Source organism: Thunnus albacares, chromosome 3, assembly GCF_914725855.1.
Source record: "Thunnus albacares chromosome 3, fThuAlb1.1, whole genome shotgun sequence".
Lineage (NCBI taxonomy): Eukaryota > Metazoa > Chordata > Actinopteri > Scombriformes > Scombridae > Thunnus > Thunnus albacares.
In genome coordinates, this window is record NC_058108.1 from 2,230,184 (window position 1) to 2,253,827 (window position 23,644).

General features: G+C 37.9%; 3 protein-coding genes across 5 annotated transcripts in view; all 3 read right to left on the reverse strand.

The window, feature by feature from the left end:
* Positions 1-2,757, reverse strand: part of sept9b (septin 9b) — a 72,799-nt gene extending 70,042 nt beyond the window's left edge. The window contains exons 1-2 of one of the 2 annotated variants that reach the window (XM_044345743.1): positions 2,667-2,757; positions 2,108-2,495 (exon numbers count right to left, since the gene is read on the reverse strand). In XM_044345743.1, the coding sequence (XP_044201678.1) occupies positions 2,108-2,129 (22 nt within the window). In that variant the 5' untranslated portion in view covers positions 2,130-2,495; positions 2,667-2,757. Of the gene's footprint in view, positions 1-2,107; positions 2,627-2,666 lie in introns of those variants that run through there. The other variant, XM_044345742.1, reaches the window with a different exon arrangement.
* A 1,742-nt stretch (positions 2,758-4,499) lies between these two features.
* Positions 4,500-8,779, reverse strand: LOC122977698 (sodium channel subunit beta-3-like). 2 transcript variants are annotated; one of them, XM_044345558.1, is made up of 4 exons: positions 8,503-8,779; positions 7,855-8,193; positions 6,661-6,809; positions 4,500-5,641 (listed from the first exon to the last, which is right to left on the reverse strand). In XM_044345558.1, exons 1-4 carry the CDS (start codon positions 8,579-8,581, stop codon positions 5,498-5,500), a joined length of 711 nt encoding a protein of 236 aa, XP_044201493.1. In that variant the 5' UTR covers positions 8,582-8,779; the 3' UTR covers positions 4,500-5,497. The 2 variants fall into 2 exon arrangements, with proteins under 2 accessions (XP_044201493.1, XP_044201492.1); XM_044345557.1 differs by having other exon boundaries at positions 6,661-6,818.
* A 4,245-nt stretch (positions 8,780-13,024) lies between these two features.
* On the reverse strand, positions 13,025-23,615 carry zgc:174863 (uncharacterized protein LOC100136852 homolog). Its single transcript, XM_044345749.1, has 8 exons — positions 23,521-23,615; positions 19,074-19,147; positions 18,361-18,699; positions 17,540-17,854; positions 16,235-16,354; positions 14,805-14,849; positions 14,642-14,689; positions 13,025-14,529 (listed from the first exon to the last, which is right to left on the reverse strand). Exons 2-7 carry the CDS (start codon positions 19,141-19,143, stop codon positions 14,643-14,645), a joined length of 936 nt encoding a protein of 311 aa, XP_044201684.1. The 5' UTR covers positions 19,144-19,147; positions 23,521-23,615; the 3' UTR covers positions 13,025-14,529; position 14,642.
* Between the last annotated feature and the right edge of the window lie 29 nt (positions 23,616-23,644).

Sequence of the window (23,644 nt, forward strand, 5' to 3'; positions counted from 1 at the left end):
GGAGACAGCATATTTTTGTTGGTGATCTAAGAGAAGACACAATGCTCCCATTTGGAGAGTAAAATTAAGTATGAATGAGTGAAGACGGCACATAACTAATGCACTCTTCCCAAAAAAGGATCTAAATAAAAACATGAGGCATTTCTTAAAAAAAACAGCTTTGAAGATGTTTTTGCAGGTAGTTTTGGGACATTTTTACTGAGGTATTGTCCTGCTTTTATATCTGTAAAGAAAAGTAGAGGCAGTAGCAGGACTTGAAACTTATTTACAACAACATAAGCCGACAGGGATTTGCTATGACATGGTTTTTCAAACTAAGTTGACAGATATAAGAAGAAGAGATTTTTAAAAAAAAACTCCCTATTATGAGCATCTTCATTAGGAAAAATGTTTTGGTACTGCTAATTGGGTTCTTTCTCAGTTCAGCCATGAAATGCTCCAGCCTGACAGATAATTTGACACCTTAAGGTCAAAATGCAGAATGGAAAAAAAAAAACAAAAAACGCTAGAACCTTCACAAGCTTTAAGCTGAGGAGGGGAGAGGACGGCTGCCCAGTCTCATGGTTTGTCTTTGCCTGGAGAGAGATGAGCCTTCCAGCCAACCTAACGGTCAAAGTGCATAACGAGCCGAAGAGTTCAAATACTCATTATTCAGTAAATAGTGACAGAAAACTTGGATGTCTTGTGTGGAAACTGTTATACTACATACTACACACATAAAGTGACAGCCAGCCTCCTCAGGAGTCTGACCACCTACTAAGCAACCAATCCACCACTGGCTCAAAGGCAACATAGACAGTTTGAGGGTGTTTTTGTATAGAGCTGTGCTGCATCAGTGCAGGTGTAGCGGTGAGGATCTCCAGATGTAGAAGCTGACAGTTAGTGATAAGTCTCCTTAAACAGACCAGTCCCTCACCTCTAAGCACGACCTTTCCCACATTTCTGTTCCCTGAAAGGTCAAGCGCTGATTCCTTCAGGCTCCAGGCTGCTGCTGTGTTTGTGATAGTTGCTATGGTCAATACTTTCATAATCTAGGTTTTCCCACATATTAATGAGGAAAATCATTCTGTGAGAAAGATGTAAAAAATATGTAATGACAGCTCAAACCCACCAAAACATCATGACATGGGCAATTAATAGCTGCATGAATGAACATGACAAGTTTGTCTTCGTGCCTGGTGTTAAATATGTTCACCAGAAGCCTCAGCGGTATCAGCTTGTGCCACATTTTTATGTCCATTTAATCTAGAGCGTTTTATTTTTCTCCCTAGAGCCCATCCGGTGTTTCTAAATGATGGGAGAGGGGGAACACGCAGATGGGGCCTGAGCAAAGCCAGAGACAAGTTGTATAACACACGCACACACAAGCGTGCACAATGCAGTGCAAGTGCACATGACGCAAGCTTGCACACAAAAGCACGTACACTAACCAAAGAAGCAAGAAAACATCTAAAATGTTTTGTTAGAGCCAAACACACACACAAACACACACACACATACACACGCACACACACATACACACGCACATCCAGAGCAATATGAGTCTACAAAGAGAGCACAGCCTGAAGGGGCCAGTGCATCCATACAGAAGGTCAGGCTGAGGAAGGACAGATGATGATGCACATCAGACTTTAATAGCCAGGGGACCCCGAGGTGCTCCCCTGGGTGCTGTACACTCAGCCGCAATACAAACTGGCCCGAAACAGAAGAAGCAAAAGACTGAACGAAAGAGTTTGACAAGTTGGAAAGAGATAAAGAGACAAATAATAAATAATAAATCAACTTTTTAAAGAGAACGTTGGAGCAGTGCTGTTGTTTATCCACAGAAATATTTGGATAATAGAAAATATATTTTGTGACTTAACTTGAGCAGAAAAAGCTACAGAAATGTATTAAAATTTGACACTGAATTCATGAATAGTATATTTATGTATATTCATAGACAGCCTATGCAGGTATTCTGCAAAAACATAAAAAAATATTCCACTGATCTTATCAAGCCTGCGCCAAAAGTAGGTCACAATTTTATATAGACTACATAATTCATGCTGCAGAGTTTAGATCATGTGATACCTGACTAAACAAGTTTATGAAGTGTTCTCTGTACCTGAATTGGGAGTCTTCTTCATGCTCTGAGTTTGCTGTTGGTCCACTTCACTCAGCCGTCAGGAAAAAGCTGCGCTTCGCTCCTCAGATGGAAACTCGATGGAGTCGCTGAAGTCGACTTAGTCTCAGTTTCCTTGCACTTGTTCTTGTGCAGCTCGCTCTCAGTGCGTGATGACACTGTGTGTCTCCAGGCAGCGCAGATGTAGATGTGCCGTGTGATCCGCTGATGTCGATGATGTGGACTTTCAGTGGGATGCTGAGTCTCGTAATCACACGACCGTAGTAAAGGGAATGTAAGCGCATGAAGGGGGCGGGTAGGGATCCCCGTTACGCGCCTTTTACGCACGGATCTCCATTGGAGACCATACTGTATATCCAGTCTTGGACTCCTACCAGAGGGTTAAGAATGATCCCTCTCACGTATTCAAACACAGACTTTCAGTAAAACAACCTACTTCATTGCTACTATACAGCTTAGTCAAACTTTACTCTGGTGCTGATTATGAATGTGCGCACCTGCACTTGAATGCAGACTATCAGAGGATCCGTAACACGTTTACCTTGTACTGTAGATGTGAAAGCTCTATTTGCCCATACATAGCACATGCATGTAGTGCTTTCTTCTCAAAGACACCTGAACTTATGTCATGTGTTGGCTGCTTTTTCCTCTGGAAGCTGTTTGCTGTCCTTCAGCTGACACATTGAGGCTCGTTGCAGTGAAATGATTGGCCGGTGCTGCTCTCTGCTGGTCACAGGCGTGAACAACAGATAAGTTCATAATGATACATCATGAGTCGTGTGTGTATATGGATGTTACATTTTGAGATTGTTAGATAGTTTAGTTGATATTTGTTGCTGGATCTGCAGACCAGACTCACCTCCTGCTGGTATGAAGGAGTATCTTAGTTCTTTAAAAATCAGTTACAGAAGTTTTGAAACTCCATCATGTTGATGTTACATTTGACCATTTTAGAACTTTTTAGAAACCTTTTAGAAATTTATAGCAGCACAAAAGAAGGTCATTGATATTAAGGGATTGTTTGCATATTTTTTTTGTTGTTTATTTTACTAATTAAAGACACTTAAAGTTTTGCCACAAGAGGCAGTTCAACACATTTTATACTATTTCATTTTAGGAATTAATGGGTAAAACTACATTTCTTTATTCTGCTACACTACAATGAAATAAGACTTCCAACAAATCTAAAAATGACCACATCAGAGAGTAATCCTCATTGTGTCCTTATGATTATTTTTATTTTCTCAATTAATTGATTAGTCTTAAAAATGTCAGAAAATTGTGAAAATGTCGATCAATATTTCCCAAAGCCCTATATGCAACCTAAAGTTTTATTTTGTCCCAACTAACAGTCCACAACCCCCCAAAAAGTTGGTTTTTACTATGATAGAAGACTAAAGAAACAAGAAAATATTCATGTTTAAGAAGCTAGAAGAAGTTTCTTCTGAAGATTAATTTTCTGATCTAATTGTTGCAGCTCTTCTTGTACTAATAGTTTCTCACTTATTTGTTTTATATTATAAAGAGCAGTTGGAACATGTCAGTGGAAATAAGCTAACTTTACTGTATTTTTATTTTTATACAGACGAATCCAACTAGTGCAAAATCAGTGCATTGCAATGATGGTGTAACATAAAAACCACCAGTGAAGACTTAAATGCAGAATGGTAGTTTTCCAGACAGCAGATGGCTTTGAGGACACAAATGAGCAGGCAAACAAGAACAAGACTGAAAAGTGAAGCCAACAGTCTGACAGGTGCATGACAGGTACCTTTAGAGACTCATGTGGTGGTATAATCTAGTCAGTTCAGAGTGTTTGACATATAAAGCTGCTTGAGAAATTACCAGACAGGAAGACTGAAAACTTTGTGGTTTCCAACCGTGGTAAAGTAAGTTCAGACAAATAAGGTTGCATTCAGCTGTGACTTGCAGTAAGCTTTCCTCTTAAAACCCACACTCACAGTCACATACAAATACCACCAGGCTATTTGGATCATTGGTTAACTATGAAGGTGTGAATACCAGAATGTGGACACACATGTTGCGTGAATGACCAGAGCATGTGCTCTCTATTTATTAAGATCAAATATTAACAGTTTATTCTGTGCAATTATTCAAAATAAAACATTTTGGAACTCAAAACCACATTTAAACCACTGAACTGTTGTTTTTAGTATTAACTGTCAGACCTCATTTCTATGCTCGTGGTTTCGTTCAGTGTGCACTTCCTGCCCTCCAGTCACAAACTGTCTCGTGCCAAAGCAAGAATAAAATTTATTTTAAATAACAAAACAAAGAATGAAGAAACACAACTGTAGTGTTGCTGTGGAGGTTAAAGTGAGTAACAAAACACAAAACAAAACAGATACGTCCGTTCATCTGTGTTGCTTTTATTGAATATATATTCATATATATTCGTTTGTACAATTAAGCCACATACATGCCACGATACCACAGATGGAGATAAAACTGTGTCTTTTCAGAGAAACGTCTGGCAACATTTACAAATGTCACTGTGAAGTTTGATTCAACAGCACAAATGTTGCATCATAAATGCATCAAAGTCGGCAGCTTTGTTCAGCAGAGAAGAAGAACAAAAGTATAAAAGCAAAACACAATAGATAAAAAAAATATTATTTGTAATTACCTCTCTTATAATGATACATATTATATCAGATTTTTATTTAGTATCATGTGAGAACTCTACATTTATGAAAATTATTAACCCCACATGGGTTGTCATCAAATTTAAACAAATCAATAATTTAATCTAATCTGATCATTGTCCTGATTTTAACCTCCTTCTCTGGTTTCTTTTTAATCACACTTCCTTTTACATATCTCACCTGTTCATCATGTAGTTTTATAGCTCAGTTGTGATTTGTTCCTGCAGAATCACTCACATGTAGCTTTGATTAACCATCAGAGCAGAGTATTTCCCTTCAAATATTACTATGTGTTATTATAAATAGCCTGATCACTCTGTATAATAATCACTTTATTGTGGTTATTATACAGTATTAATTGTTTAAGAGCCATGCAAGTAACTTCCAGTAACACCTTAAGTCCTCTCAGTATCAGAATGATATGTTTGATACTTTTGTTATGAGTTGAGACCAGAAAAAACTTTGTGAAAGCACAAAGGAATGACGCAGTCAGAACAGGAGCATCACAAACAAATAAGTTCAAATATTACAGTAATGATGAAGTAAATCATACTTAAACAACAATTAAACACTTTTTTGACTTAAGTTTTTTTTTCTTATGTACATTGTACATTGAAATTAATTGTAAATTTGATTCAAGCAGAAAACACTCAAAAAAAAAAAAGAAGAATATGATCACCAAGCAGATAACGTCTGATCTGCTTTTCTAAGCAAAATTATACGGACTCGACACCGAGTCCTCTGGAGCTGCTGGAGGGCGGACTCCGTTCTTGGTCATAATTTCATACACATATTCATTGGGGGCCTGCGGAGCGCGTGTTGTCATTCTGCTGCAAATCCAACGTTTCACCTGTTGGTAATGAAATATCACTGTAGAGATTATATGTGTGCGTGTGTGTGTGTCAGAAAATGAATACTTAACAAAACAAAAATCAAAGGGGATTTTTTTTTGACATAGGAAGGATGGTTTCAGTTCACAGTAGAAACAATTACAAGACGATTTTTAATGAGTGAGCCTATGCAGATTATAATCAGTTATAAGGAAATGACTCAGAGTCTCCAGTTTTCTTCTAGAAAACATTCAGTCTACACTATTTATGCAGTCAGGATCGTGATCTTTCTGCAGAGGCATCATAAGTACTGGATTACTTCTGAGTTCTCTCTGCAGGTATGTAAACCAGGTAAGATAGTGTATTCTAGCATGTCTATATAAGCAGATCCAAACCTCACATTATCTTCACATAACCTTTAAAATACATTTTTGCTCATAATGATGACTGTGGATTTTGTCCTCCATCACTTACATTGTAAGTACATTTGGAGGGAATCTTCTAACGGTCGGTATGGACAGGAAGAATGATTACAGCAAGAAAAAAAATCTGTTTCAATGTTCATAGAGGCACCTGACTGTTGTTTTAAGACAGACTTGAAAGGATTGTGAACTTAAAATGTTTTACTTTAGGGTCTTGATTTTTGTATAATAATTTTAAGACTTTTAAGCTACAAGGATCTGCAGAGCATGTTTTGACACTGACACATGTGCTACTATAGAATACAAAAAATATTCCTTATGATTGACTAGGCTTTCAAATCTTAATATTTCTAACTGAAGGAAAGGTTATTTGTCTTGAGACAAAATTAGAAAAACATGTGAACAGAGGTAAGTTCGAAGAAGGTGCATCCACATCCGCACAGATGCATTCAGTGGCTTTAGATGTAATCACCAGACAGGTCTCAAGGGTATAAACCATCTGTTTACAGAAGTTATGTGGTTTGGGTGGGACGAAGTGTGATAGTCTGATAAATGTGTACATGAACAGTAAATAACTTCTGCAGACACTGGAGGGGTAGGAGAGGGTCTGAACTCACCCTCGGGACGATCAGCAGGTTGGAGATCATCATTACCAGCATGCTGATGGCACACGTAGCGACAATTGACACCAGGAGTGGACATTGCTGATTCTCACAGTGCATGTCGGCAACTTCATCAGGAGTGTGACGCGGCGTAACTTCTGCCACTGTGTGAACTGAAGAAAAGGCAAAAAAGGTTATACCAAAAATAATATAATAATATATGCAATATGTAAGCAAAATGAGTTCCCAATAGGCCTGAAAGAGATGATCATCTAAAACAGGAGTGAATGAAGTATTCAGATCTTTTAGTAGTACATAAAAGTAGTATTAAGACAATTTAAAAATACTGCATTCACAAGTGTTATCAGCAAAATGCAGCAACTTGTAATAACTAATGTTATGTTTGGGGTTCTTGAGACCCTGAGTCTTCTTTAACAGCTCAAAAAACCCAAACCTTGTTTTATCACCTTTTATCAATACATCATACTTTTAAACATGACTCTGAAACGATGACATTTCTGCCACAGAAAATGACGCATTATTTCTTTTTGCTGCTACTGCTAAATACAGGAGATTTTCATACACTCTGCATCTGTGATTGGTGTTAACAGGGCTTTATACACAGCACTCCCCCTCTCATATCCACACATATGTCTATTAGGATTTATAAACCTTTTGGAGTTTGTTCATAAGAGGTGAGTTAGACCTCAACTGACCCCAAACATATAGTAAGTATGACTTTATCAAGTCCACACAAAACAAGAAAATGAAATGGAAATTTACACTGCAGTGGTTTGTGTTGGACCCCAAACATTGAAGAAGTAAAGCCAATGCCGACAAAACAAAATTAGTAATTAATTAGTAAAAGTGATACTACTTTAGTGATGGTCCGAGTATCATTTGATCACGATGCATTATCACAGTATTTTAGTATCTGGTTGAAGTGGATCCATTTTTAGCTATTTTATATACTATTGTGTATCTTTAAAAATGCGTCATATTTTATAAGATCACCAAATCTATGCAATTTACAATATTTCTTATATACATTAAATGTACTAGAAGTGTAGTGTAGAATTAAAACACTGAAAAAGTATTTATTCTATGTATTTATACTTATGTGAGTTACTACCATTAAGAGAAGACCATGCGTTGTTTTGTTTGTTTGTTTGTTTGTTTGTTTTTTTAAAAGAAAAAGGAAAAACAGACCTTTTACAGCAACAGTGTAGACGTTGCATTGGGCTTCACCTGTGGGAAACTTTATGTACACACAGCTGTAGACACCAGAGTCATTGGTGGTCAGGTTGCTGATGGTGATGGTGTGGTTCTCCAGAGATCCGTTTGTCTGAATCCTGTCTTTGTATCTTATACCCGGGGTGATCTTGTCCACGGAGTTTGGATTAGGATGATAGTAAATCACGTTCTCCCTGTTCTTAACACTTCGATACAGATACATCCCAACAAACTCTTTGATGTTGTTGAGACATCCTGCAGAGGAACACTTCAAGGTGATGCTCTCACCGGACTCTCTGCACATTGCAATGTTCTCTGTTGTAGAAGAGATAAGCTGTCTGATTAGAGGGTCTGAAAACATGCCACAGGACACAGACATCTGTATTATCTCAAGACTGACTGGATAACATTATTTCTGGAAGCAGCAGGAGTGTAATTGTGACTCACTACAAATTAATTCCAGATAACCAGAGTCTGTACGCACATCAAAGGATGAAACTTAGAAGAACTTTACTCATTTGGCACCATTCAAAAGTAAATCTCTCAGCAGTGAACATTGTTGCAGACAGATATAGCTTCAACAAAATGTTCTCAACATGTATTAGGAGAAGTAAATGGACATACCCGCATTGGTGGAGAGACAGAGCAACAACATGGACCAACAAAGAAGCATTATCTTCCACTTCAGCAGCACTGACTGCATACTGCTTTTGTTTTTCACTTAAAACACACACACACACACACACACACACACACACACACACACAGGAGAGAGAGAGAGAGAGAGAGAGAGAGAGAGAGAGAGAGAGAGAGAGAGAGAGACAGCAAAACAAGCAGTGCTTCCTGTGCAGTTTGATGTGGGATGATGATGTTCGACCTGTGAGACAAAAGTAAAGTAGTAGTAGTTACATAACGGCAGTTCAAGGTGCTCAACAAATACAACCATTAAACATGAACGCCGAACCAACATTCACACACACACACACACACACACACACACACACACACACACACACACACACACACACAAAATGTGTCAGAGGTTTTAAAAAAAAGAAATCATTTCACAAGATATAATGGCATTGTTATAACATATGAGATAACTATGAATTTAGATCTCTGTACTGTAAATGATTGTGCTTCATGTGCATAACTATTGGGCGAGAACGCCCTCTAGTGGAGGTCATTAGACACCATGAATACCATGCTGTGACTATTGCATGTCTCACTGAACAATATGAATTGAACATGTGAAAATGCATGTGACGTGTCAAAAACGAGACATTAATTAAAAACAGCATCATATATTGCAACTGTTGTCTTGTTTTCTGTTTTGTTGTTGTGTTTTTCCTTGAAAAATGTTGTCGTGTTTGGCACCTCAGGGGCACCATACTTTCCTTCTGTGATCTGTCAATATGTCTCCAGTGAGAAAAGGCTCATCATCTGCTTCAAATAAATCACCCCGTTTGCACTATCAATGCACTAAAGTTTGCTTTGTCATTTAAGACTCTGCTGTTCCTCTCCCATCCATCCCACCACTGGTCCTCACACTGTCGCCACCTTCTCCAATCACCACCTGTCTGCACACGTACACTTCAGTTCACCATTAGTTCACCTGCCCAGCAGCTCATAGATCATCTCTTGTGCCTCTTAAGCGCTGTGTTTCATATGTAGAATTAGTGGAGAACGCCCCCTGGTGGAGGATATTACAAACTACAAATGTAAAAAGAAACACTCATTGAGCATTTTATGAAGAACATCTGTGCAATCTAACGCGATCCAAAAAAAACAGCTGTGCTATAAATTCTACTGTTAGGAAGCTTATATGTTTTCAGTTTTTGTTGATAGTATCAGAAAGGTGATAGTTCAACTTTGTGTTTATTATTGAGGTTGCAGTGAGTGATGAAGGTGTACTGGTTTGTATTATGTTGAAAAGTGTTCCACCACATTACCATACCGGCGGGAGGCAATATTTTGGTAAATATTCATAACCGAAAAATCGGCTCCACTTCCCTCTAAGTATGAGTGATCAAAGTATCTCTGGCTTTTGTTTATTCATAGGGGTTGCATAAACAAAAAGTTCCTTTTTGAACTTGTTCTTGCACACCAGCTGCAGATGCAGGTCCCAAAACAAAAACAAACTGAACTGAAACTTCCTTCAGAAAGTGAGCTCCAGCTCACCATTATTTATATCAGAAACTTGATAAAGTGATAAATCTTAACTGAAAATGCTTTAGTAGTGACTTGATACCATCCTTAAGTTGCTCCCCTTGTGTTTTGATGCAGTTTATATTTGGTTAACATCTTTGCTTTTCTTTATTCTTTTGTATAGCATTTTTTTATAAGTTGAACTAAAGTGTAAAGGTTGAATGACGTTATGTAACGCCTCATCACCAGTTGCTTATGTCCACCATTTATGACCACATTTCACAAGAAAACAAGCAGAGCTTAGTTAAAAAGCCTGAAAACATCAACAGTTAAAGTATGTTTTCCTGCTTTCCTGTTATGACCAATTAGCTTTGGAACCGCTTCTGTAAACTGTTGTTCCGCTGGTGTTTTTTTGGTTCTACTTCTGCTTGCTTCTGGCCTATTTCTGCTGTGTTTGGTGTGTATAGTACCATGATTTTGCTTTTGCTTTGCTTGAATCCACAGCATATTTCAGACCTCATTATGAGGTGGAATAGTGTTATGAGATGTGGCGACTATGTTACAAGAATGAAAAGATGACACTTAAAGGATAGGTTCACAAGACAAGTCTGTCCTTAAACAATATTCAGGTGCCTCAAATTAACATTGACACATGTTTTTCTTGCCATGATCATTCTTCCTGTGCATACTGGCCATTAAGAGATCCCTTCATAATGCACTTTCAATTTAAGTGATGTGGGACAAAATCCAAAGCCCGGTCCAAACAAGTCAAATCAAGTCGATATCTTTCAAAGTTAAGTGTTTTCAGTGCCAAATTCCCTTTTTTTGTTGAGAAAAACAGTGTCTGTCGAGATACTGTCATGGAAATCGTCTGGAAACACTGAACACACATATTACATAATACACAAAACAATGCTGGGTTGAAGAAAACAATTATTATAATATGACAGAACACGCAAAGATTTGCATCAGTTCATCTCAGTGAGAAAAAGCAAACCCCATTCAATTACAGTTGGAGAATTAACAAAGAGATGATCTGTGATTGATCAACGTATACTTCTCTTATGGCTTACAGCCAATGGTAAACAGCCACGAGATACATTTACATGCACATGTATGTTAACAAGGAGACACATCACCTAAAGACACAAATCAAGGAAGAGCCTCAAACCATATGTGGCCTTTGACCCCCTCAACATATCCTTTTAATGCAAAACACAGAATAATACCGTATTTGGGCCTAAGTCAGGACGGAAAGAGAGGAGTTTGGGCCTCCTAAGACACATTCCTGCTCTGAGGAACATGCACACATTAACAAAGGAGAAAAATAATGATTATCCTTACATATCTCTCATGTTATTTCAGGTTATATCACGTTATTTGACTAACTCAGACTGCTGAAGGCTCATATTATTTTATAGATTGTGGATTTTGTCCCCCATAACTTGCACTGAAAGCACATTTGGATTTTCTAACAGTCAGTACGGACAGGAGGAATGATTACAGCGAGAAAAACCTGTTTCTATGTTCATAAGGGCACCTGACTATTGTTTTAACATATCCTTTAATAATGACTTATTTCTGATGAAACATTTTGTTGCGTTTATAGATTTATTATACTTTTGTAAAACTTTTGGTGTATGAGATTTTTGTTTACAATGCCTCCGCAGGGACTTGTGAAAGAAAAAACCAGAGAGGTCTTATCAGTGTACAATATAATCATAATTCTTCACTGAGTTTGTTTTTCCAAGATGATTCCTGATCTTGGAAAAACAAAACAATCTCTAGTCAAGGCTGATTAACATGTTTGTTCTGGAGCTCATCACATGGCTTTCATTGCTCAATTTTCATGGAAATGTACACAAATCGCACCTTTTCAAATCAGCTTGTATGTAGTTCAACTGTGCTGATACGGCTTTTAGCAACGTGTTGTGACACTATTTGTCCAATAGATGGCAGAAAAGAGTTTTAAAATAACAAGCTTAGCTGCAATATTTGTTAAATCAAAAAAAGTATTCCAGCGTACACTAGGATTTTAGGATTGACGCGATTTCATTACATTATAAAACAAAAAGCGCAAATTACACGTTTCGCATGTTGCTTCATCAGATTCGTTCTGTGCTTGATTGCTATCAGGTGTGTCTTTAAATAGTCGGGTGCTGATCAACAGCACTAATATATATATATATATATATTTATATATATATATATTCATACATACATACAGTATCATTATTTTGTGGAAATTAGTCTTATGGAAATGTATATTTATATCTAATTTTGTAAGGTAGAATCATAGTTGCTGCTCTTTAAGTGTATTTGTATTGGAAAATGAGATGCTGTGTGTGAACCAGTTGGATCCTGTTGATCAGCACTCGACTATTTAAAGACATCTGATAGCAATCAAGCACAGACCGAATCTGTTGAAGCAACACTCACAGAAAAACAATCTGATATGAAATCTGATGACGTCCGTGTTTAAAAGTCTCAAAGTTAATCCATTAATCTACTAATAAAAAGCTTCATAATGTTACACAACTTTAACAGTGAAATTTTCAAAAATGTGTGCAACACATTTTTAGCTTTTTAGCTTTTTAGGGTTTTATGCACAGATGAGACCATTTCTAAAGCAAGACAAAGTGAGGTATGAATAGAAAGGAAAAGTAACAAGAAAGAATCTTATTACCCTACAAAACAATGATGCTATCTTGGGTGGTGATTCACTTCCATGTTAAAAAATGAGCTAATCAGGAAGAAGAAATGGAAATCACCCTTAATGATAATAATAGAGCAGCAGCTGAGATATGACATCAAATCTCAAAATCAAGATTCCAGAGATGTTCATGTGTTGCATTGACACCATGTGGTCACATGTTCCTGTCAGTATTCATTTGAAAATGAGAGCAATGACCAGAAAAGTCACATTGTTTTCATCATTTCGTCTGAAATATAATCTACATATAATCTACAATCTAAATAAAAATAAATAAATTCACAGTTACCATTTCTTAACTTTTTTTATTTAAAATCACATCGCCTTAAAGATCACAGTTTACACAGCGTATGTTGATCATAAAAATACAACAAAAAACAAAGTCATTAAAATGGACTATCTGTTTCATTTTGACCTGCAGAATTAACGACATAAATTCACATACACACACACAGAATTTTCACAGACTTCTATATACAATATTTACATAACAAACATAGTTCAGGTGACTGTATCATGTGACTGTATCATGTGACTGAATCGTGTATATTTAAGATGGCACATTGTCATTTTTCGTCTAGTGAAGAGCAGTGATGCTTAAAAACGTCACCTCGGTGTAATAAATCCGTGGACATTGGAGCCCTGCACTGTGTGAACTGTGAGCACCTGCCCTCTCTGGTTTGGACGTGCATGCATATTCCTGCTTGTTTTTCTCCCTCCCAAAAGTTAATAATCAACCCTGGTTGTTTTGTGTTACAGCACTGTAACAAGATTAATCATGTACATTTGCTAATGTTGATAAGATGTATCTGTTGTACGCTCCCAACTTTGCTTTGGTTGCCTCCCTTACCAAACAGTTACAAAAAGGCCCAAAACATAGGCGCACTCCTGAGAACTGGAGGAAGAGAGGAAAATAAAACCAAAAAAACCTGAGATCCCCAAAATACATGTTGTTTTAGTAGTGAACTTGCATACTGGTCCTAAAAGTTACATAAACCCTGTTTCACAGATCACAGTTAAGAGGAACACAAATGTGTGAGTAAGTGACAAACAAAGCTCATGTGAAACATGGAAGGATGACCAACGTTTATCTCACAAACTCTCTCAGTGGTTGGTAAAAGGGATATGAAATTTGCGGGGGTTACAGTACATGTTCTCAGGCAGAGAAGTTTCTCAAGGTTTTTTAGAAGACTTTGGTTATTTTCAGCTTCAAGACAAATGACAAGGTTAGTCTAACTTTAAGTCTAGAGTTGCCCATCACTGTCTCATCAACATGTTTGAAAGAAGAAGAAATTAAAATCTTACATTTACATTTTCTCCTCAAAAACACACAAAACTACACATATACGCACATACACAACTTCCAGCCCCTTTCCAGAAAGCTTTCTGCTAATCCTTTCATGATATTTACTGCGCAGGCATGAGACACATACATCCATCAACCTATACATGCATATCAGAGGCTCACTGCTATCTGCAGTCAATTGGCACTGCCAGTTGGTTTTTGGGGATGTTACATATTGCCTCTGATGTTGTCGCTGGACCTGAACATTATCCTCAGTTTTTTTTTAGATCTATAGAATATAAGAGTGTCTACATTGTGGGTGAATAAAGCTTGAGCTCACAGTTCCTCTGATTAATCACAGTATAATACAGTAATATTTCTGGTTATACACACAGTTGTTTGCAATAAGAAAAGTGTGGAAAAAGAGTGGCGCTTAGAAAACCAGGAAGTGCTGATTTCAGAGGCTGCTGGTAAGTAGTTATGTTCATGTGACACGAAGAATGTCCTGAGAGAGAGAGAGAGAGAGAGAGAGAGAGAGACTGTCAATACACGGACAATGAAATGAAGGTGAAACTAATCTTTTCAATTGTTTGCTTGGGACATTATAGTGTAATTACCTCAGACTGTGCCATCTCCGCGTTCTTTATACGTCTCCACAAGACCACCTGGAAAAAGATTTAATATCAAAGTCTGGATTAAATCTCCGAGAGTTCAGATGAAAAGAGCGATAAAATAAAATCTGATTAGTTAGACACAGTTAGTCAAATAGCATAGACATACCTTGCTCAGCATTGAATTCACATGTAGGAACCTCTCGATGGTGACCTGGAACAAATTAAAGATTTTAATGTGGGTTAAATTAGGTGGGTATAAAACCATCACCATCTGCTGAGACCAAGACATGCGAAGAAAGACAGTTAACCGTCTTTGTTCGCATGTCTTGATCAATGGGGAGTTGTCTTTGCTTACAGATGTCCAAAGCATGAGTCAGTTTATGTCATGATTCAAATGTTGGTGATTAATAACCAAGCCTAGTTTCCCGCAAGCCCTGGAAAAATACTAAATACTGTATGTCCAGTGTAGTACATCTTTAGAGTGAGAAGGAACCCAGTACAAAGCAGTTTTGACATTTTGACACCCAGCTAGTTCAGGGACCGTAAGGTTTCTTGGTCAGTCAACAAAATGTTCTACAACCAAAATTCCTGAACAAAGTTTGAAACGCAGCAGGAGTTCAAGCGTGAACAGGCCTGGAGTGAGATCAGAAACCTGTCTGTGGTGAGCGGGTTTGGTTTCAAGTTGCATCAGCACAAAATATGCTGTCATTTTATTTCAAAAGGACGTCGGCTGATACTTTTTAAACTACATTCATCAGTAAGGATGAAGCAGGAATATTGATATAATAACAAAGCAGACTTGTGCTTGATTATTCTAATTAATTTTAGCCAGCCAAATTTGAATGCACATTAATCACCAAACACCACTCATGAATATGTCAGCAGGTTTGTAGCACATATTCAGTAAAACACATCATTTAAGACATATTGGATGTTAGCCCTTCATGCATGAGTTAGAAAAAAACAAAAACAGAGATAACAGTATGTCCAAAGATGGACGTACTCATTAGGGGTGTTGTAGAGAACCTCCGGGCTTCTGTCAAGGAAATGATAAAAAATGAGACTGAGTGCACATCCAGTGTGGATGACGGATATCTATTTCTGCTTACTTCAGCAATCTTTGTGACGCATTTCATTTTGTAGAACACCGTCTAATATTGGAAAGTGATTTCACTCCATTGTTTTCACTCAATGTGAAGTTTGCAGTAGCTACATCGCTTAATCCACCTGAACAAGAGCAGAGTAACTTCCTCATCCTAAATACAATGGCTGCCTGCCAGGTATGCAGAGGGCAGAGCTACAGGATTTTCACATCAAACTGTGCCAGTATCAACCTTCACCTATTGTCTTTTTATTTCCTTTAAGCTCTTTGTGGTTTACAGAAAGCACCCTTCAACCCTTCACAACATTTTAGAACTTTAGTATTCAAATATCACATTAAAAATATAAATTAATATCATGATCAAATATCATAGTGGTGAAGACTTGCTATACCAGTATATTTGATCACAAACAATGTAAGTCATGACTCATTACTGTTTATAAAAAGGGAAACTGAAGCTAAATGTGTGTGAGGGCCTGTGTATTTGTACTCACGTTGAGACCGCCTTCTGTGAATCAGCAGCGCCAACAGCAATCCTACTATCAGCGATCCGATAACCACCGCAGGGGCGACTATTTTGGAGATTTGATCCGACCCTTCCACTCCTCCATGACCTGAATAAATCCAACGGAATAATAAAAATTTAATGCTCTAATACTTCAAGCCATGATCTAAAGGAGTAAATATGTAAGTGTTTATTTAAACATGTTATGCATGTGCTGGTGGGAAGTTCCCCCTGTTATACTTCAGCAAGATATATTCACTTTCTCTTTCAGCCCCCAGAGGAATTTGGACAAAAGTTGGCACATGGACCCTGAGTGAACATATTACCCCTGCAGATAACAGTAGACTGTAAACAAGCAACGAGAGGGCAAGCAGACAGTCTCATTATTGAACTGCTGCTGCAACTGACAGTGAACTGCAGTACAGATACTAATCAGAAAATGGCCTTTTACTGTACTTTATTTGTCAGCTGTGACAACTTATCAGCCAATAACAGTACAGATAGGGTGGCTGTGAAGTTGCCAAGTGAACCAGTTAATGAGTCGTTCCACTAATGAGAACGAACAGTGTAAAAACTGTAGTTCCATAACATGAGAAGCATTACCCAGTGTTATCAGTCATAGACCATCATGCATACTTGTCTTTCTTTGTGAGGAGTGAGTTGAGTGTTGAGTGTTTGAGGATGATGTCAGGTCAGATTTAGAGACATGTAGCAGCCTGGCTAGTCAGTGACTTGTGTATCAAAACAACTACAACAAGTAAGATGATTGCCTTTAGTTATAGATAAAAGAAACATGGGGAAACATAATTGTTGCCAGAACACTGAACCTATCATCGTATTTATATGTATAGAGCTCCTGCTTATTTATTGAGGTTTTCTGTTTATAAGCTCTGTCCGACCTGCTAAGATTACTGTATACTTGAGTTATTTTCTCAAGACAAGCACTATTGGAAACTTTTGTCCACTACATCCTCCCATAGTGCCGACAAAAAACAAGCACCAAAGTTGACTTGTGATTTCTCAAGACAAACACTATTGGAAACTTTTGTCCACTACATCCTCCCAAAGTGCCGACAAAAAACAAGCACCAAAGTTGACTTGTGGTTCGGGCTCCTCTTAGTTGAGCAATCCCAAATTAAAGTTCAGTGTCATTCACATTGCTTCAAAATACTCACATCTAATTCTTGGCTGAAGCTGAAATTATTTTAATGACGTCCATGTTTCTGTGTGAAGCAGGACTGAGCCATTACTTTAGGTTTAAAAGATATCAAGTGTGGTGTTCAACAACAAATACCTTCAGATGCTGCTGTGTCCGGTATTTCCAATGTGACCTCGCCCTCTTTGCCGCCACTGGAGTTGAACACTACGCAGGTGTACTTGGAGAAAATGGAATTTTTCAGCAAAGACAGCTTGCTAGACAGTTTAAACAGACCATCGTTTGTCAGCTCTGCCTCCATTTTACTGCTTGCTGGCCACTCCGTGTTGTGCTCATCGAACCAGCGAAGTTTACCTTCTGGGTATCCACCGACAGAGCTACAGATCAAGATGACATCTTCTCTTCCAGTAATGTTCACAGGGATGGAGCTTATTGTTGGTTTGTTGTATTTGGCTGCCAAGACAGAGATAGAAAGCTAACATGTTCATTAACCTGAATATTGCACCATGACGTCAATCAATACCAATAAAGTATCTCAATATAATTTATTGACCATGATTTTGGACTAGTAATATGAAGTACAACCTGTGACAAGCAAGACAGATAATGAAGAAACTGGCTACTGCAACGGCTATTTCTATTATTTGATTATATGTCACAGTGAAATTGAAAGTAAAGACTCTGGGACAGAGCTGACACAGCTGAAGGGAAATACCAGTCTGGTCAGAAAGTCCCCTTGATCTCTAAACAATCTCAATTCCTTTTAGGCCATAATTAAACCTTTCAGCAAGTCACTAGAATGAAAATGTTCATCAAAACAGAAACAACCATGGTTGAGCTTTGAAATTAGTTGGTACAGATTAGCTTTGACAATATATTTTTGACTTAAAATGGTCGTCTGTCTGTATCAAATAATTATCAAAATGTTTTAGTGGTCAGTCATGGCTGGAGGCTCTCACCTGTGACTCTGAGGCTGGTCTCTGTGATATCATCACCACTGTCTGTAAACACCGAGCATGTATAATCTCCTCTGTCCACCATCATAGTGTTGGTGATGAGCAGGGATACGTTCATATTCCTGTCGTTCCAGGATGATTCAGCAAACCTATAGCCAGGCTGCCCTGTAGTGTTCCCTTTGTGAAAAACCAGTAAGGCATCCTCAGATCCCTTTTTCTTCCAAGCGACCGCCAGGATTTTTGGTTCTTTTACTTCTTCTGAGATTGTGACAACACAGTCCAGCATTGACTGCTGGCCATACTGTCCCACGTTTCCAGTCTTGCATTCCACTTCTACAAAAACTGTGGAGGAAAATACATTTTTAAAAATGGATGAGATGTGTGAAAGCTCCTCTGCTTTGAGCTCCTTGTTGCTGCTGTTCTCTGTCTGCAGGAGCAGGTTCCTGAGAGCACACTGATTAGCAGGATGGGACTCACCTGGACCCAGTGTGTCCCACGTATAAAACCAGAGAAGCTGCCAGTTCAGCAGACGTACCCCACCTATTTGTTATTTTTTGTTTGTTTTGATTTTTTTTGTTTTAAATAAATTGACTTTTGTAATATTGAATACCCATGTGACTTCAATGTGTCTTCTGTGACAGATATTACATCAACAGCAAGCAGCAGTTAACACTTGAAATTCTCAAAATACATTCTCAGATTATGGCAGAACTTACGTTTTCCTTCAGTTTGTGCTCTGATAACGATGAAAAACAAGAAGAGGATACCAATGGAGGCCATGTTCATTCACCTGAAATGACAATTAAAGTAAACAGTTCTCAATGTGGGGATCATAAAAATGTAACACACACACACATGTTTTTAACCCCTGAGAATCTATTTCTGAGTCAGAGTGCAGAGTGAAAAGAGTAGTCAAGTTCATTGTACAAGTGTGTCTGGGACACTTTTGGCATACCTGGGTGCACTTGGATATGACTCATTTAAAAGAAGATGTAGATGTAATATAGATAAACAGGCTTTGTGTGACTTTTGGGAGGTTTGTTTGTCTCCACCAATGAAAATGATGAAAACAGAAAACAGGTGCGCTTCGAGTCGTACACTGTTGACATGTTCTGAACAGGCGGGCAGCAGATGGAGCCAAATGTGGTCAAGTTTGGCAGCATTAATTAATTAACCACCTGATTGCCATCGCGGGCAGCTAATCTTGCCTGAAACACTTACATCCTGATAAAAATAATGAAATAAAACATCAACATTCAGGGGAAAAAATGGTGAGAAAGAATTTCATACAGTGTTCGTATTATTCATTATTATTAACTAAACTGATCACAGGACAACTGAGTTGCAGAACCACCTCAGCTAAACTGTTCCTGAAGGGAAACTCTGCTCTGTGCACCTGCATGAAAATAGACTGTACTGATAGTATAATCCTTGCAAGGAAAAAACTGTTTCCCCTAAATTTCCCCATGATTAGTTTCCTGCTCGAGTAACATTATTAAAGTTTAACTTCTTTCATTTTTAAACTATCGAGTTTATTCACAGTGAACTGAACAACACAACAACGACTCCCACAGCAGACATTACTGTCTTTCAGAACTTCTATCATAATGTTCTAAACCTTTATACACTCTAAACTTTTAAACATTTGAATAGGTGCCTAAACAAAACACAATGTTCACTACAGACTTATTACTAGAAAAACTTGACCCACAGTGCTGAACTGCATCTCAAATAATCTTCAAGCTTCCAGCTTTCAGATGATGTAAACCACTTCTATGTGGCAGATTATCTCCCCCAAAACACCCCCCGTTCCCTCAGAGGCAATAATCTTGCGGATGACAGATTTTTATTAGGCTAATGTGTGCCCGCAGTAATTTTCCACTGAGTTTACCAAAATACCAGTTCAGAGCTCATTTGTTGCTTAGCTTGCACTGACCATTGTGCCTTGGTGGTGCTTTGCTTTGGTTCTTGACTTATTTCCTTGACTTATTTCCTCTCCAGCAACTAGAAAAAGTCTTATGATCTGTTCCTTATCGCTAGGTCTTATTTGAACTTTTTTGAATAAATTGTTTGAGACAAAGTTGAGTAACCTTCCCTGGAAGAGCACCATGGAAACAAAACCTGAGGCTGTGAAGCTGCATGCAGTCTTGTTTAAATTAGCATTTTTGTATTAAAGTAAACTGTTTTTTTTGTGACCGTGCAGTTCTCAAGCTGTTATTCATTGTTCATGACATTTTGTAGAAGATGAGGTTATTCCTAAGAAGTTGACAGAACTGCTTACTGTAGAAAATTTAGGCTGAATCAAGTCACCAGGATTAAAACAAGGACTGTAGTGTGTACACATTAAAAAAGCATTACTTCAAAAAAAAGACTGAAATTTTGGCTATAATCTAAAACTCTTTCATGAAATAAAGAGACAGACAGCTAATCCTTGTTTTTCTAAACAGTCTGAAGCTGGACAGAGAAAAACATAGATGTCACTGAGAAACAGTCAATCTCTCACGACCACAGACTCTCCAGAGAATACCCTATCCACTGTTCTGTGGATAGGGTTATTTTTATTGGAACAGAGCATATAATATTCACTGATCCCACATAAAATTGTTTTTTAAAGCCATTTGATCACCTATAACTACTTGCTTGGTCACTTTTCAAAATCTGTTTCTACTTGGATTTTAAAATATGAGCCAGAAACCATGAGTGGGATGTAGGTTTGTATTATTTCAGGGAATTTGGTGATGTTTATACTGTTTCAGACCATGAAGTTGCACAATAACTTAAAGTGATAAACATTCTCTAATGAGTCTAAATATCTGCTTGCTTCTGCAATCTGGCTCATTGTTCATGCAAGTTTCACATGTTGTAAATGGCGGTCAAACATGTTTAACAGGCTGTGTTTATTAGTGATTGTTTAGTACTTGAAAGACTCTTAACCCCGTACATTACACTGACACAGTCACACCGAAAGAGAAAGCCCACTTAAAAGATATTTTTCATATCACTTGAAGAGTTAAAAGAGTTGCCAAATATCGAGCGATATCCTTTACACTTCAAGGAGCTGGAGAACAAAGAGTCACAGTTCGCTAGTCAAAGGGTCAATGTCACTTCCTGAGCTTAAATCTTTTAGGATAACCCGCTCACTCGGTCACTCTGCTCCTGCAATGACATCTCGGCTTGATTTCTGATTTTATTTGCATACATATTTGCGTACATCTGGCTACACCTCTTTATCCATGCACACCTCACACCACTACTGCAACTCTCTATTGCCTTTTTGTAGTTAGCTGACCCACTTTTATCCTTTTTCATTTTGACCTTATTCACATTTGTAATCTCCCTCCTTTTGTTTGAACCTTGAGTCAGTTCACCAAACAGTAATTAATAACAATCTCTTGACGTCTTGAACTGGAGTCATTTACTTCATGACTTCTACAGCCACATGACAGAAACTGAAAACATGTCTTGGTTTGCCATTTGAAATGGTCATTATTACACCCACACAAAAGAGTATGGACAGTCCCTCAGCAACTTGCATTTGTAGGTGTGACTGGAAATTCCTAACTTACTAAACTGGTCAAATATGAAGTTCACATGCAAGCAATCAACAGTCTGGACAATCAGCAGCAAAGTAAAAAAGATTAGTACATTACAAATGTCTTTTGTGCACAAGTTCTTCCCCCATACAATAATCGAGCCACTGCAGCTGTGTGAAGTGCGTGGTGGATTCCTGTGTCATCATCAATCCACCCTCAAGGATTTCTCCCGAGTTTAATGCACTGACGCCACGCACGCACATCATAGTTGTGGTTTCAATTTCAGTGACTGTTTTAGCGGAGAGTGAGTGTGTTTCTCACAATTCTCTTCTCCAAGTCTGCATACCATCAACATGTGAATGCCCTGACAGTCACTCTTCAAGGACTGAAGGATTAAGGCTATTGAAGCTGAACAGCTGCATGACAAGCTGTATTGTAGGGGAAAGTTGACCTGAGCAACACCAGTAATAACCAACATTAAAACATCAGTGACCAAGAATACCAAAAACTAAACTTGCCAAACTGTATAATGGTGTTGAAGTTTTGAAAATACCTCAAACACATCTTTGTCATGGCTTTACTGCAATTTCTTGTTACTTATCAGCCATCAGTGATTTAAAATCAGTCGATAAATATCAGTCCAGCTGATAAAGTGAGTCAGTCCTCACTTTTTACATTACATCAGGTGCAACTCTTGTCACTTATTTCTACTCATCCGGTGAGGTTTTCAAACATAAAGCCCAATTAAATCCCTTAAACAATCTCTTATCCAATCTGATCTACACACACACACACACACACACACACACACATATATATATATATTTATACACACATATATATATGTGTGTGTGTGTGAGAAGATCAGATTGGATAAAAGATTATATGTGTATATAAATATATATATGGTATATATATATAGCAAGTAGTTTCTATAGGATACATCACACTTCCTTAATATAAAACCATTTGCATGCTTAATTTGAATGTGACGTTCATTCTTGATGGAAATCATGATACAAATCACTTGTTCCTTCCTTATTGAGATATGCATTTTTTTTTAAGTTAGTAACGTATTTGCTCAGTTCCAATATTGGTGCTTGGCGCTGTTGAAGAGCTTGCAGGCTGAGATAAGACCTAAAAAAACAAACAATGCAGCAATATATCATACTATGTCTGCGCTAAATGGTGATGTTATCGATATTCTTATGTTATAAGAATCCATGATATATTTTAACATTAACAGTTTGTGTTTTTATATTCTAGAGGAAGAGGAAACTCTGTCTCGACGTCAAACAGTCATGCACATGAATCACAGGCTGTTAAAGCTTATAAGTCGAACCGTAGCCGGAGCGAAGTTAGCTTAGGAGCGCATTTGAAAGCAGCACTAAGAGTCATTTCATGTTGCATTAAATAACATATACAGCACATAAACAGCGACTGTAACCCATCATTAATTCCATCGTGAGCATGCGTGAGTCATCGTATTTACAGTGTCTATAACACACCAGCTGTCGCTGCCATAGTTTCTGCACCACATGCAGCAACACGTAGCTTAACTTCATCTTTAGTGTAACATAAACATGTCACATAAACATGTCACACTAACAGTAACAGAAGTTAAACTCACCGCACACGCTCCTCTATGAAGTAGCCGTGTTGCCTGTCTGGTGGGGAATGCCTAGCTTAACAAAAAGGACTTCGCTTTTTTTCACTCGGTCGACTGTACTTTCACTTTCATAATGACTCAACGA

Bases quoted from the DNA above. Each gene is read 5' to 3' on its own strand.
- LOC122977698 (XM_044345557.1), bottom strand. From the start codon at position 8,581: ATGCAGTCAGTGCTGCTGAAGTGGAAGATAATGCTTCTTTGTTGGTCC. The intron at 8,194-8,502 runs GTATGTCCATTT...CTTCTACAACAG, and splicing joins CTGTCTCTCCACCAATGCGG to AGAACATTGCAATGTGCAGA. The intron at 5,642-6,660 runs GTGAGTTCAGAC...CATTACCAACAG, and splicing joins ACCTGCTGATCGTCCCGAGG to GTGAAACGTTGGATTTGCAG.
- zgc:174863 (XM_044345749.1), bottom strand. From the start codon at position 19,143: ATGAACATGGCCTCCATTGGTATCCTCTTCTTGTTTTTCATCGTTATC. The intron at 18,700-19,073 runs GTAAGTTCTGCC...TTTCCTCCACAG, and splicing joins AGCACAAACTGAAGGAAAAC to TTTTTGTAGAAGTGGAATGC. The intron at 14,690-14,804 runs GTATGTCTATGC...ATCTTTTTCCAG, and splicing joins TGAATTCAATGCTGAGCAAG to GTGGTCTTGTGGAGACGTAT.